General features: G+C 44.4%; 1 protein-coding gene across 5 annotated transcripts in view; it reads right to left on the reverse strand.

The window, feature by feature from the left end:
• Positions 1 to 6,375: 6,375 nt before the first annotated feature.
• The window catches only part of COLQ (collagen like tail subunit of asymmetric acetylcholinesterase), a 43,390-nt gene continuing 34,322 nt past the window's right edge, over positions 6,376 to 15,443 (reverse strand). For 3 of the 5 annotated variants that reach the window (XM_074574949.1, XM_074574946.1, XM_074574948.1), the window contains 4 exons: positions 14,424 to 14,543; positions 13,734 to 13,854; positions 11,302 to 11,404; positions 6,376 to 9,319 (listed from right to left, as the gene is read on the reverse strand). In XM_074574949.1, the coding sequence (XP_074431050.1) occupies positions 9,250 to 9,319; positions 11,302 to 11,404; positions 13,734 to 13,854; positions 14,424 to 14,543 (414 nt within the window). In that variant the 3' untranslated portion in view covers positions 6,376 to 9,249. Of the gene's footprint in view, positions 9,320 to 11,028; positions 11,405 to 13,733; positions 13,855 to 14,423; positions 14,544 to 15,443 lie in introns of those variants that run through there. The other 2 variants (XM_074574945.1, XM_074574944.1) reach the window with 1 other exon arrangement.

Raw genomic sequence — 15,443 nt, forward strand, 5'->3', positions numbered from 1 at the left:
CAGCAAAACAAGCAGCTGTGCTGCAGCGGCAGGATGCCCCTGCGCATGGAGCGGGGTGCTGCGGGTGTCTCTGTGAAAGCTGCACCCCTCCAGGCACTGTGGCAGCTGGGAGAGCTTTCTTGACAAAAACATGGCGGAAGACCCTCGTCGAGAGCAAGAGGCACGGTCTCCCACGCGGAGCTTCGTTCTGCCACCCCCGGCCCTCGTGTTGAGGGACCACCAGTCCCGCCTCACCAGATGTGCCAGGCGCAGGGACCTTCTTGCAGGCGCTTGTCTGTAAGGAGTCGTCCCCTTGTCAGGGACATGCTGAATGTCCCAGCCGCATGTTGGATCCTGCTAGGACATTTCACAGTTTATTTTCTTCAGTCCGGTTTATTAAATTCCGCTTTCCCCCCCTCCCTTTCCCCAGTCTTTTAAGGATTCTTTTCTCTCACCTTTAATGTACAGCACACTGTCAGTGTATAAGTAGTCACCGCTACTTTCACCCACCTCACGCTTCGTCACTCACTTTGAGCAGGCTGCTCTCCCCAGGGGCTCGAACCAGCCCCTGGGTGGAAGCTGGGGAAAACCTCGGACCGTTTCAAAGAACTTGGGCATACTTCTTGTCAGCCAGCCCAAAAGTTTCTTCATGTGGCATTTTGTTTTCTTATCTTGGCCCATTACTTGTGTGGAGAGTTCATACATCCAGGCTATGCTCCTTCTGAAATAGGACTCTCCTCTGTTGAAGCTTTTACGCTTTGGATAAAGTAATTAAATATTAATGTACGTTTTCTTAAGCCTGTATCATTGGGCAATGTGAACAGCCTGTGAGTTTGTAGCCGTTATCAGTACAGGGAGAGGATTCATCCGTCTGTGTTCATATTTTTTTTGTCCACAGACAATCTCAAATGGAGCTCTGCTTTCAGCTATTGATAAAGATGCTTAAAAACATACAAAAGCAGGCTATGCCTTCACAAATGTAACTTTTCAAAAATAACTATTTGTTATTACCCTTTTTATTAAAAAAGAAAGAAGCAAAGAAATAATCCGCGCTCTGCTGATGGAGTCCTGCCTTAAAGGACTTTTCTCATGAGCTTCAAAGTTTGATGAAACCAAGAGAGGGTCTGGAAAACTGCTGTGGTTTATATCCCTAAGTAAATGTCAGACAGATATGATCATCCTCGTAAATCAGAGCTGTCAAGCGTGTGTCCCTCAGCCTCAGCAACAACCTTCAGTTGATCCATAGGTGCTGAGGGTGTGGAGCGGAATTCCTTCCACTCCCAAATTCCCAATGCAATGCATCTGCCATTGATACAATAGAAATTAAGAGGTCTTCAATCTTCACATACGAATGCGTTGAGCAAAACCAGATGACCCCGCCGTGAAACCTGAGCATGGGTGTTAAAGGTAAGGAGAGGAACCTGACCCACCCGGCATTGCCCGCAGATGTGCTGTGTGGCACTGCAGAAACCCCACTGCTGAGACATTGCTAATGGTCTTTACGGTGGTTTTGGGTTTGGAGGGAAGCTTTGCCTCTCTTTACCCTGCAGCTGGAATCCCGCCATCCTCAGGGCTGCAAAATACAGGGGCAATACAGCTAAAGAGAGAATGGGTTTCACCTTACAAATGACCTAACAGATACTCAACTGCTGGGTGCAGGAAGAATAATCACATTATTTCTATGTCCTTAGGGCTCGGTTCTCCCTTGTCTATACTCGGTCCAAACTCTCTTATGTCAACGTGTTTGCCCCAAGGGCCAGTCACAGCAATTCAATCCTCCCTGCCATGTGGTCACTCCCTGGCAAACCCACAGGACATTATTTCTCATCAAATAATGGGATAGTGTGAAGCAGAGAACAAATACTGAATATGTTTAGGTAGATGAGCATAGCAGCTCGGTGTCAGACAGCTTAAAGCAGAGCCTGCTGACCCCAGGCAGCAACAGGTACAGCTCCCTGGCTTTATTTAGAAGCTGTAATCCTGCAGCATTTCACACCAGATGTTGTCTTGCTCAAAAAGTCCTGGTGCAGGGCAAGCCTCTCTGCCCTTCGCTGCACCCACCAAGACCAGTGGGATTACCAGCTTCACCCCACTGGTCCCACGCTGCTGCTCTCGGGTTGTTGCTGGCTTTGAAAACTAATCTCTGGTCAAACGACAGTGAAACTGTAACTTGCCACTACGGCCACCAGATGGTTTATGGTGGTTTATCTGAATGCACTGGAGCATCACAGCTTAAATCTGGCTTTTTATTGTACTTCATGACCAGCTTCCTTGTGGTTTTTGGCCCAAAATATACACATTTCCACAGGACACTTTGGGATAGTTCAGTTGCCTAGTGTCTGTTTATTACCTCTAATCATTCATCCTCCCCTTTAAATCTGGTAACAACTCAAAATCTAAGTTTAGTAATACCTCGGTATCATCTTGCATGGCACATCCCATCCTCAGGGCAGTAGCGCCAGGTAGTTAAGAGGATGAGCCCAATGAAAATGTGTAAAAGAAATTATATTGCTATGAAGTGTCAGGGTTGCCAGGTTCCCCTATGTTTGTCCATCAAATAATGTCTGAGAGGAAGGCATGGGAAGCACCAAACGGATGTCCTGCCCCAAATGGGTGACTGCCTCAGTGCAAAGTCCCCCAGCTCCTGCATGGTGACTTTCATGGGGGAACATGGCCAATGGAAATGAGAAGGGCAAGGGGCAGTGGAGCTCTTCTCTTTCAAACAAAATTAATCACTAAAAAGTTTCTGGGCCTGTGCGACGGGGCTGGGAAACAGTGTAGGGTCCCCACACTATTCCCTCCTTGCTTGCCCAAATTGGAGATGCGCTGGTTAAAAGTGTAATGGAAAATAAGCCTTATATGCCTGCATTTCCATGTCTTAAGTCACACTCAGTAGTGGTGCAGTGAGAAACGCTGTCGGGTGCCTCTTCTTCAAGGGAGGGTGAAGATGAAGAACTGTTCTCCCCCTGCATGGGGGATGCTGAGGGCCCTGACAGGTCTCTGTCTCCTCTCCAAGATGAATCCTGAAAGCTTCCTGCCACGCCTGGCACCAGGGTCAAGCACATACATCTTGCCACAGGCTTGAATTTAACGCTGATGTCAGTTTGTTCGCTTATTAAGCCGTGACACTTTAGACCGGCTGAGAGAGGGTCATCAGTTGCCAAGTTTCTAAATATACTGAAGGCACTGCTCTATGAGGAGGTTAAGGTTACCTCCTCTTCCTCCTGGATGATTTATCGTGCCGTTACCTCGGATTCCTGCTCTGCCGAGGCTTCTGCGGCTGGGTTGTCGCACACCAGCCTCCCGTCCACCCCTGCAAAACTGCTGGGGGACCGCTTTGTCCTTCCCTGTGTCCTGCAGGAGATGCCACCAGTAGCCTTGGCCCTGGGGACAGCCCAGCAGACAGCTTTTCCTGAAGGGCATGAGATGCTCCAATGCATCTTGGTTGGGGTCCAGAGGAGGGACATGAAGATGATCAGAGGGCTGGAGCGCCTCTCCTGTGAGGACAGGCTGGGAGAGCTGGAGTTCGGCCTGGAGAAGAGAAGGCTCCAGGGAGACCTTATAGCAGCCTTCCAGTACCTAAAGGGGGCCTAAAGGAAAAGTGGGGAGGGACTCTTTATCAGGGAGTGTAGCAATAGGATGAGGGGTAATGGTTTTAAACTGAAAGAGGGGAGATTTAGATGAGGTATCAGGAAGAAATTTTTTACTGTGAAAGTAGTGAGGCACTGGAACAGGTTGCCCAGGGAGATTGTGGATGCCCCATCCCTGGAAGTGTTCAAGGCCAGGCTGGATGGGGCTCTGAGCAGCCTGGTCTAGTGGGAGGTGTCCCTGCCCATGGCAGAGGGGCTGGAACTAGATGACCTTTAAGGTCCCTTCCAACCCGAACCATTCTACGATTCTATGATTCTATGTATGGCATGAGGCCCCTTCCCAACCATGGGCACGATGTCCAGAGAGGCTCCAGCTCCCCACAGTGCCCCCCAGCACCGCTTGGCTTTGCTGCATGAGGCTTTGATGGGTTCAGCTCCATGGTTCTCCTTCCCCCTCCTTTCCCAAAGGAAATGCTGAGCAGCACCCCGGGCAGAGAGGGCTACTCGTTCACTAGTGGGTGGAAAAGCTGCAGCAAAACATGGTTGTTTCAACCCTATTCTCTCTCACTTGAGAAGATTGTGCATCCAAAACAGACCCTCCATCAGATGCACATGAAACTGTCAGAGTGAATTAAAAACACCGAAAGGCCAGGGCTATAACTCAATGCTATTTAAGTGCCAAGATTTTGTTGGGGGCAGAGGAAGGGAAGTAGCCACTAATGTAATTTCCAGCAGGAGTACACTCCTTTAATATAATTTGCCCTGGCTACCCTTTCAAAGGCAGCCTTTCCTCGGCTGGGCTGGTTCAGGGCCATCTTCCTAAATGCCCCAGTAATTACCAATGCAATGAAAGCATGTGCCCAGGCTTTGCTCTGGCCTCTTCAGACCTGGAGTGACACCAGCCTTTACCGCAGAAAGCCCCAGTTTGCAGCAAAGAGCACATTGCCCAGCATGGAAATGAATACAGTGGGTTGGGTTTTTTTCACCGACCATGTTCAATAAAGGTATAAATTGCCTCACTTGCTTAGGCTTTGTTCCTGCTTTCTTTTTGATTGAGGTTTGGCAGTGCTCAGACAGTCTGCAAGTTGCATAGTCCCTTACCAGATCAATAAGCATCAGTTACTCTGAAGTATATTCCTGATCTTAATTTTACATTCCCTATTTGTCTGCTTCAGTCTGTCTTTCTGCCAGCACCTTATTTTTCCTATAGCAGGGTTCAATAGCCCATTAGTGGGTGCTTGCCGTGCCAGAGAATGGTTTCCAGGGAAGGGGCACTTGCTTTGCCATATCCGTCTCCCTAGGCAAAAGCTAACAGAGGAAGAACTTGAAAGTCTTACCACAAAATGCTCTATGTCGCCTCACCCTTTGTGAATTAAAACATGATTTTTCCAACATCTCTTTAAAGATCTTCTTGCAGCATTGCCTTGCCTGCAAGACACACTGGAGTATCACCAAAGAATCACAGCACAGTACTGGTTTACTTCTTTTGGGTTTATTTTGGTCTTTTTTTTTAATACATGCCCTGATTGTATGTGGCAGCAGAGTGCCAAAGCTATTGAATCAACCCCAAAAGCAGCTAACTGGGGACTTATTACTGGTATTACTTCAAAACAGCTGGTGCTCCAGGACGATGCCTGTTCTGGGGGACTCACAGTTTAAGGATAACAGCTAATCCCTTCTCACCTTGTCCAAATCAGCGGGAAGGAAATAGGAATTGTACCATGGGATTTTTAGAGGCATTTGGGTTGGCATCTCCAAGAAGCTGTCCTTTAAAAAAGTAAGAACTGTGGCCCAGGGGCTTTGCTGTGAAATTAGCGGGGCTGCAACATGTGGAGGACATTAGAAAAGGGAAGGCATGAGAGGCTGAAAAAGAAGAGGATGAAACCCAGTGCCTGCAGAGCAGCGAGGGCGTTGCAGGGTTTTGGAGGGGCTGCAAAGGATACGAACTTTGGTGCTGTTAACAGAAATTGTGAGAACAAAGAAAGGAGGAGATGAGCTGTGTGACCAGATTTAGAGGCAAGGGCAGGTCTGGAAGCTACAATTTTGAATTATTTGAAGTTGAGAGCCATGACGTAGGCATTTGGGAAGCCAGAGAGGCAAGTGTCACAGAAGCTGAGCTTCAAGAAAGGACAGGCAGATAATACACTGCTCCAAATACACATTCATTCCCTGGTCATCAATACGCTTCCATTTCCCTGGGGGCAGAAGGCAGTGCCCTTCTCTGGGATGCTCTGTCCTACATAAAAGCCTTGGGAGGACAGACTTGCTGGCTGCCACTTCAAGGCAGGACCCTCTTCCCAAAGCCTGTGTGCCGGCTGCTGGGAGTGACGGAACCCTAGGTGCCAACATCGCTGCTCCCATCATCCATCAGCACTTGGCGCCGTTGCTTTCTGGTTTGCAGCCGTCAGCTCAGCCTCTGGCAGGAGTTACAAACCAGCCAGTACGTTATGAAGCAGCAGGAGGAGATAATCCCCAAACCGCAGCCCAAAGCCTTGTTAAAAGTAGTCCATGTGACACTGATTACAGCCAGAAATCGATGAAAGCAGAGCAGTTCTGCACATGGCGTGTTGCACAGGTCTATTTTGGGCTGAGACAGTGGTTGGACCGGGGCACAGGGATGCACGGTCACACTCCCAGGCTGTACACGCCAGTGCATCAGTTCCAGCGGCAGATGGGGAAGGCAGCAGGCATGGGAGAGGAGACACTTTTTTTTTTTCCCCTCCCCAGCATCTTATATGATGTAATTATACTATAAAAATGTGTTGTTAAACCCCAAATGAAATAAGCAAAAGGACATAGCAGAACTAAGGTAGCATGATTTATTGACATGAGCTGCTAATACACGCAGTAGGTAACTACATATATTTAATCACATATTAAGTGCAAGCTGGATTTTTAGTATACATTTAATACAGTGCATGGTGTAAGCTCATACTATTTTTGTATTCCTCTAGAGTTGCATACTAATCATTAGAAAACTTTCCGGCAAACATTTGCTGCTGCGAAAAGGCCAAGGAACTGAAATGCTTCAATTAACTTTTGAACCAGACTTGGCACAATGTGTTAAGAAACTCAGAGAAGGAGGGAGGATAATTCACAGCAGACCAGGCAGCATCCAGCTGAAGAATCACCAATTAATAATAAAGCAGGTATGTTGGAAATAAGGAGGAAGGGTTGGAGTTTTTTGCCATTTTTAAAATCATATATACTTAACACCTTTCCAGGTGTCTTTCTCTTGCTTTATCATCTGAGGGGAACAAGACGGTAATGGTAGTAAGAAACTTGTTCCTTTTTTTTTTCCATATATCTTACACCCCCTTCTGTTAAAATGCTGGATTGTTTGTGCTGTATTAGTAAAGTCCATTTAAAATCCATGCTTTGTGAATGCTTCCTGACCAGAGCGATGCGCCCCTTCCTGAACACGGGACAATTTTCCCTATGCGACCACAACTCCTGTTTACATTTCCTACCCTCCGTGCGCTTGGCTTTGCAACTTCAATGTCCTTCAGAGGTAGGAGCTTTTAAAAAGGATGTGACTTAAAACTGAAGGTGACAGGCCACTGGGATTACCACATTTCTCAAAGACTCCAGCCTTTTTTGGGGGGCAGGTGTAGAGATGAACTCCTTGGAGAAGGTGAGGGGTTCAGATGAAGTCTCTCCAAGCCCAGGATGGCAACACTCAGCAGATGCTGCCAGAGGTTCAGCGGGAGGGTTGGCCATCAGGACTTGATGCTGGGAATGGCTGTCCTTGGGAGCCTCCTGCTGGACTCGCTCTCCTGCATGATGTGACGCTGCTGGAACCTGCTGTTTGCACAAGCGCAGGAAATTAAAAGGCAGCTGTGCTAAAGCCAAGATTTCCAGAGCTTATGATGGGCAAGTTCCTCAGCCCAATAGTTCCTTGACCTTTTATTAAGACCTCTGATTTTTTTTTTAAAAAAAAAGGCAAGAAGAAAAATTTTGAACTACTGAACTGGGCTACGAATGCTGGTGGCTTGACTTTACAGCAACATAAAGAGCCCAGGTAAGTGATAGCCACAAAGGTCATATTAATTTTCATTGTTTTTTTTTTTTTTTAATTGGTGATTTCCAGTATCACTTTGGACATGCAGAATTAAATTCTTCTATACAGGAGATAAAAGTTGTATGCATTTCTTGATTGCTGTAATGCATTATCATTATAACGCAACATCCACCTTTATTTAACTTCTACCAAAGCAGCAGTGCAGCCGTTGCAGCGCTGTCACTGGTACAGATAACACGCACGTTTCAAACAGTCGTGTACAGCATTTATCGCGAAGCAGAAAAGAGTGGCTTGTAGCAAAATAACACCTTGATTTGAGGCTCTTAGTCCTGAATTCTGCACATCCTTTGTTTCATTTTCTTCTGTTACAGACTTTTTTTCGCATAACATTTAATATGCTTCCCACGTGAAATATGCTCTTTAATGCCTGCTAATAAATAAGTACATAATTACCCTGGCTCCTATCAGAGCTAATATAGTTGAACAAACTTTCTGAAAAACAAAAATCTATGTACATTACACAGCATGAATGAGCATCCATAAACGCCCTACTCTAAGATCTGATTTACAGCGATACAAAAGTGAGAACATACACTGGGGGGGGATACCCCAGACACGACAGCGAAAACAGTGAGGGGGAGAGAGGACAGGGTAGAACCAGTAACTGAATGATGAAGGTCGGGTGGACAAGGGGTTGAAAACGGAAAGACCTTCCAGTGTGGAAACCAGAGTGAAGGTGATGTGGAACATGGTCAGGCTGTGGGTTCAGGCAGGTAACTGATGCTGTCCCAGCCCCTTCGGGGTCATGCAGAGGTGAAAAATACTGAGAGGTGAAAAATACTGACATATGTTCCATCTTTTTCTTCCCTCCTTGTCTGATTTTCTCCTTGGAGGGAACTCCTTGGCTATTTCACACTTTATTTGTCCAGTTTGGCCTTTGTGGTCTGAAGTTTCAGGCCTCCTGTGACTGCTTGCACTTCCGTACACGCACACGGGCTTGCACAGCCAAATGTCTTAGCCCGAAGGTGAAGTTAACCAGCTTTTTTGGATGATTTGCTGATCTTTAAAGCACTTACTGAAAGGCCTCTGCTCCTTCGACCCACAAAGGTGTACAGTTAACCTTAATATCGCAGAAGTCATCACTCATGTGGATTCCACACTTGCAAAGTTCACATTGTAATAAAAGAGTAAGTCTCTATAAACACCGCATCCCAGATATGCTTCGTGTTTATGCTGAGAAGGTTTAAAGACAAAAACCCTGAAGAGCTTACATGTAGGAATAACAGTGCTAAGTCGAGGTAATAGTTACATGATATTCCTGGTTCATGAAATTCGGTTTCCAGTAGCTTAATGTTGCATTTGTGATGGAGAGCAAGTTGCTGTCCACAGCCGCATGAAAGTCTTACTGGCAAACACTGTTTGACATTTCTCTATTAAGACAGGATGCAGTGGTCCTATTCTTTCCCAATCTGACTTAATTTAAAAAAAAAAAAAAAAAGAAAAACATCTCAAAATGGCCATCAGCAGCATGATGTCCTTTCGTTTGTTTTCACACAGATGTGGGTAGGAGGTTTTTTTTGTCCCAGTCCTTCTTGGATAGATGATAGTGTAGCACCTAGCACCCGGCTACGTGTGGGATGCTACCCACCTCCGCTCCCCTCATGTGAAGTATCGACACTGTGTAGAGTCAATGTAGCAGTAAGAAGTGCATCGCAATTTGCCGTAAGACCTGAAAGAAAAGAGAATATCTCGGTTTCAAAGTACGCTAAAGTTCACACGATATGGTTTCTGGATGTAAGTCTCTGTAGGAGTGAAGAACATCAGAAAATGCAGCGACATACGGGAACAAAAATAGGAGGGTAATTTCCAACAGTGCTCCCCCTTGTCATCAAAAATAGAGTCCAGGAGAAACTATGAGTGAAGATTAAATTCCCAGTAACATCAATTAAAAAAAAAAAATCAAATCCCAATTGGCAGCGGGACTTGAGTGCTACGCGGGGGTGGGTGCAGGACGCCTTGGCGCTCACCCACAGGAACTGTGTAAGGAAATATCTGAGGCTCTGAGGTAAGTGTTTTTCCAGTTACTTCCAATAGCTCCAGCAGGCGTGACTGTGCCTTTCCTTTAACTTATTTTTCATGTACTTCAAGTAATGGTAGTGACACATACCCACCTTTGAAATAAAAAAAAGGTAAATGGAAGGGTCCTTGAAAAATAAAGAAAAACAGTGTTTTTTGTCTTTCTACTGACTTAAACCGAACTGCAGTGACTTCACCTACTGGAGTCCTGACAAGAGATATTAATAAAACAAGCATTTTGATGAGTTTTTATTGCTAGCATATTTGAATAACCCATCTATTAGATAATCCACAAGCAGCCGTTAAGCAGGTCCTTAAAACTATGTCCTTAGATAACCCACATTCGCAGAAAACCAACATAAAATCTGAACTGAAGGTGTGTGAGATATGAGGAGGGATTTGGGGTCTGGAAAAAGCAGAAAATGAGAAAATCTGTTGCAGCAGAGCTCTTGGAGGAGAAAGTGCTTTGGGATGAAACTCCCATGGGAGTGCCAAGCTCACATACTTATCCCATTTAATGATGAGTCACAGCTTTTTCTTAAATTTAGCAGATAATTTTCAGACTGCACACACAAAAATAAAGGATCTTGGTTGCTCTCCACATCTTGATTATACACGGAAAATGAAATTTATAAAAATTTCTCAAGCTTTTGTGGTGCTTTTTTTTGGCACCAAACTTCAGACTCTCAAAAGGGAATAGTTTTCACAAGAGAAACAGCTCCGTGTTGTCTTAAAATGAGATCTGTGGAAAATGTTTCAGGTTGTCAGGTTTGCTGGTCTCGATTTTAGTAATCTCTTACGCCAGGAGTGCTCCGACAGTTGCAGTGGAAGGATTAGCACAGCACTTGACTTACAAAGGCATCCTGTGGTTTCTTATTCTTGTCAATTAGCACATTATTCTTCCATGAATGATGAGGGCTCTGCGCATAATTTCATTTGCAAATTAAATGTTTCCTGTTAGCCAGTAACAATACCTGACAGTTAAATAGAGGTACTGCTGCTGGAGGCAAAATGCTGACCAGAGGAAGCTGCTCAAATAAAGGCAGAGAAGGCAAGTCAACAATAAGCAGATGTTTTAAATGAAGGACATTGCTAAGCAGATGCATGGCTTTGCATCTGCTGAGTGAATTTCCTGGTCTTTGGGAAGGCTGATAGATGACGGGTTGATTCAGAAACAAAGATACCCCTAGAGTACCCATTAACGGTAAGAGCAACGGGAGGTCGGTTGGGGTTTGGGGTTTTTTCTCCCTTCAGTGCGATCACCTCCTCCTCATGGTCTTTCCTACTCTTGGTATGTTATGGGTGAACATTCATGCAATGATAATATCACCAAATGTGGAAATGTTTGCAAGCAATGGGCAAACATATGTCTATATGACCTTTCTTATTTTTGTACAGGAAAGAGGCATGTGATTATTACAGAGAAATGAGATTTAGCCCTTAAAGTCAATGATATGCAGAAATAATCTCTTTCTCCCCCATACCTGCAGTGGTCCCTACGGAACAAGGATTAAGTGGGTAGTGCACTTCTGTTTTAAAGCTGTCAAAGAGAAAAAAAAAAACAAACAACAAACAAAACCCAAACAAAAATAAAACCAAAAACCCTGAACCAAAGTGAAAAGAGCTCGTACATACCCAGGGAGATATGTTTTACATGTCAAATATCCAAAATCTTTCCCATCACAGTCTTCAACCCCCTCATGTCTGTAGCCATCTCCGCAGTAAGCACGGCGGCATCCTAGTGAAAAATACAGAAAGAAATACCTTCAAGGCACTCCATACGTAAAAGAGGAAGGTGAGGTAAGTGGAACCAGAATTTAAGGGTAACGTGTAAAAGAAGGCATTTTGGGGAGGGCATCCTCACAGGATGAGGGACTGTTTTAGGAGGAGCAATGTTTTTCACTACAAAGAATATGCCTTTTAAAGCCTAATTTCAATGACCCAAGGGAGAGAATGGATAACTAATAAAAATAATTACTACAGAAACACTAATTACAACGGCATTTATTCTAATAATTATTATTACCATAGATAACTTGTATCAAAACAAATTAAAGGAAGCATGAAATACAGTTAACATAAATGATTTGGGGAGGTAACAATTTCACAAAAACACTCTGAGGTCATTAAGTTGTTTGAAAATCCCAACCTAGACATTCACCCAGTATTGCACAGTATCTATGTGTGCCTACTGCAAATGAATTCCCACATATTGCACAGACCTATTGCCTATCCAAACAAAAAAAGTATGTACTGCTTGCCAAAAAGGTGTTTTTCCCACTGCTGACTCCTACTGACTTGAGAGTGAGTGCGCCTTGAGACATTTTTTCATGGTGGCTGGCATGTAGTTTGCAGCAATTTGTGGGTTTGTTTGCTATTTTATCAACTGGACTTTGCTTTTGATGTCTTCAACTTTTTGAGCATGACTTCATAACTTGAAGAAATTCATTTAGCTAAAATCCTTTTGGCTTCTTCTTGGAGACACTATTAAGCAACTGATTAAAAGGACACTCAAGAAGAGGAAGTTTATAAGAATTAAAGTGAGTTATTTACAAATAGAAATGATTAATTAATTGCACCGAGGATCTGTTTGTTAGAAATTGATGCTTCTCAGAACAACAAGCCTATTTTACAATTAAATCCACTTAATATTTGGTTTGTTTTGGTTCAGTCACAGGAGCAGAATGATGACAATGTGCTTATTTCCAAGTAACTCAATGGTAACTCTTCAGGTCAGTCAGTGTCAGAAGTCTATGTACTGCAAGGTCTCGATCAACCTGAAGCTTCACCCAGTGTATAGCACAAAGTAACACGATGTGCCTCCAGACACACAATGTACAATTTTGCAGGCACTAGAACTAATGAACACTATTTTCCTGTATGCTTGTTCCTCACGGTTGATTGCAAATTCTAATTGAATCATTTTCTCATGCTTGGAGCCTGGAGAGCTCATGCTCTTTCACTGGACTGCTCTGCAGCCAGGCAAGCTTAGAGGGGCATTTATTTATATGTCTCCCTATACCTGTTGTAACTGAACTGTCTTTGAAATCTCTTTCCTGTTATCATGGAGAAGTTGGCTAGGATTCCTAGGTTGTAAGGGGAAGGGGGTGGTGATGGACAGGTGGATGATCAAACTCACATAAAACGTGGTTGCACACACCTCATTTTCAAAGTCAGGCTTAAAAATGGAGGGCTATATAAATGAAAAAGAAAAATTGCATCTTTCGGTGTTGTCTGATACCTGTTCTGAAATGTGAAGAGACATCCCTTTGCTAGAACCAACAGAGTACCAAACCTGCTGTGTGTCAGCTGTAGATGGTGTAGAGTGCTGTGCTCTGGGGAAGGAATCAAGCGGTAAAAGCAACAGAAAGATAGAAGTGAAGGTTGCCACAGCTGCTTGTATGCTTATATGCTCTTTGTATGCTTATATGCTCTTTGCATGCTTATATGCTCTTTGCATGCTTATATGCTCTTTGCTATCTGCAACAAGCAAAATGGAAAGGAAGCTTGACTAGATAGGAATCAAATGCTGTGCAAACTTAATAGTGAAGGTTGTGGGCTGACACCATCCCTAGTCAAGTGAAAACTAAATCCAAAGTGGTTTTACTGGACCCAGTTTCTAGTTTACTATTAGAAAGAGCCAGCTTCAGTGTCTATCCTAAGGGGTTTTGTGGTGCACTGCAAGGGTATGCCACATCTTTTGGCCAGAAAGCCGGCAGCCCCCGGGGAAGGTGTGTACGTAAACCAGCTGCTGGGTTTGGACCCTGAAATGCAGTGGTTTTGCTCTGTCTGCAGACACCTCTGCTCAGTGGGGTACAGAGTCCTCGAGAAGTACTTGGCATCACCTCTGTCTTGTGCTGGTGTGTGGCATCTACATGCCCAAAGGACCTCCGTTTTCACACTATGGCCATTGTGCCTCCCTCTCCTGGTGCCTGCGCTCCATCCACAATCCAGGCAAGCTCCCCTGAGCAAAACACTTGTGTGATTTACGCAGCGGTGTCCCCCGTGGGAACAACCAATGCACGTCCCTGGTAGAAAAAGGCTGCTCTTGATGTGCCGCAACTTACTTATACAGTCATCAGTCACAACCGCATTGCCGTCGTCGCACTCTTCCCCATCCTGCACGATCCCATCGCCGCAGGTACCGCCAGCCGCGAAGCGGTAATCCACGGGATAGAAAGGGGTGAGCTGGCCAAAAAAAACCACACAGCGGTTACTGAGCCGACCACGAGCAGCCTGGCTAGCAAGCCGAGGTGAGGGGCCGTGAGGGGCACATCCTGCAACCGAGTTTTCATATCCCACTATTTGGTGGTTCACAGGGTTTATACAGGATCTGATTCAAAGTCCAGTGGACACAAGAAGGATCCCGCTGCTGATTTCAGCAGGAATTAGCTTAGCTCCTTGAAGCAATAAGGAAACACATGGTTTGCTTTGCCGATCATGTATTTTCCCACAACTTTGTACACTGGTGAGTTTTACCTAAGTAAAAAATGCTCTTTACTGTTGTAATTCCCCAAACTCATCCCCAGTTCACCAGTGGCTCCTGGTTCACGGGGAGTTTAGCAAATCCTGCAACACGGATGAGTTAACACCCCAGTAATTAAGAATTAGGTAGAGTTGTGGCACTGCTCAAAAAAGAGCTTTTTCTCCATTTGTTTCATTGATTCTATATGACACCTTAAGTACAGAAGTATGTGGCGTATTTAAAAATGAAACATACACTCACGAGTTTTCTGAGACCACAGTCATATTTTCACCTGGATTGGGAGCCATCCAAAGGTATCCTTGAAATACAAAGATCTCTGGTCTCTTCTAAAAGCTAAGGCATTTTCAGTGTTTAACCGGTCCAATTCTTCTTGATTATTCACCACAAAAATCTGAGGCACAGAAAAAGAGGTGATGGGTAACCCTCTCAAGAAGTATTTTGGATTGTCATGGAATTGTAAACTGGCAAATGTCTCTGCAAATAAATAAATAATTGCACAGAAAAAAATGGTTCAGTTGTTTTCAGAAACAGAATGGTGCGAGAACTTACACCCACGGACTGCCAGACCATAAGAGGCTCCTTTGCAACTGGTAAGAAGACATGAGTTTCCAAAGGAGAATGGTCTTTCCCGAGCACTTGTTCTGGCTCCAAGGGCCCCTATTTCAAAATGCACAGGTAACGATCAAATACTTGTGCACAATCATTGCTGAGGAAAAAAATCAGGTGCCCAAATGCTAAACCCATATGGGCATAAGAGCTTTCTGTGGGTTTGTCTATAATTTTTTAGGCATGCTCATGGCTACAAAATAAATAATGCATTGCTCAATGCAACCCTCACTTATATTTTAGTACTTTGTACTTTGTTCATATTTGTCACTGAAATGCATGTTTCTTTACATGCATATACTTTAGTCTAAAGCCGAGTCTTCAATTAAACAGAAAAAAAATAGTTCAAAATGGAAAAATTAGGACAAGCTGTTCTCTTACCAATTTTTTTTAATGTCTCAGTCACTGAAATTGGCTGTAAGGGGCATTAGGAAATAATCTCTTCCTTCAGCAGCTTAATCAATTTAATTTTAGCAAGATTCAAACAGTTTTTAAATTAAGAAAAAGCAAACGGAATGCGCCCGCACAAAATGGATTTAGGTCTGAGCCTGATTTCCACCAGCATAAACAGAATTGGCTCTCTTTAGAACCCTGAAATACCCTGAAATTTTTACATCGCGGAATATTCCCACAGACCCTGACAAAGGCCAATTTCATTAAAGGAGCATTGAATAAAAATGCCTTC

Source organism: Larus michahellis, chromosome 2 (genome assembly GCF_964199755.1).
Source record: "Larus michahellis chromosome 2, bLarMic1.1, whole genome shotgun sequence".
Lineage (NCBI taxonomy): Eukaryota > Metazoa > Chordata > Aves > Charadriiformes > Laridae > Larus > Larus michahellis.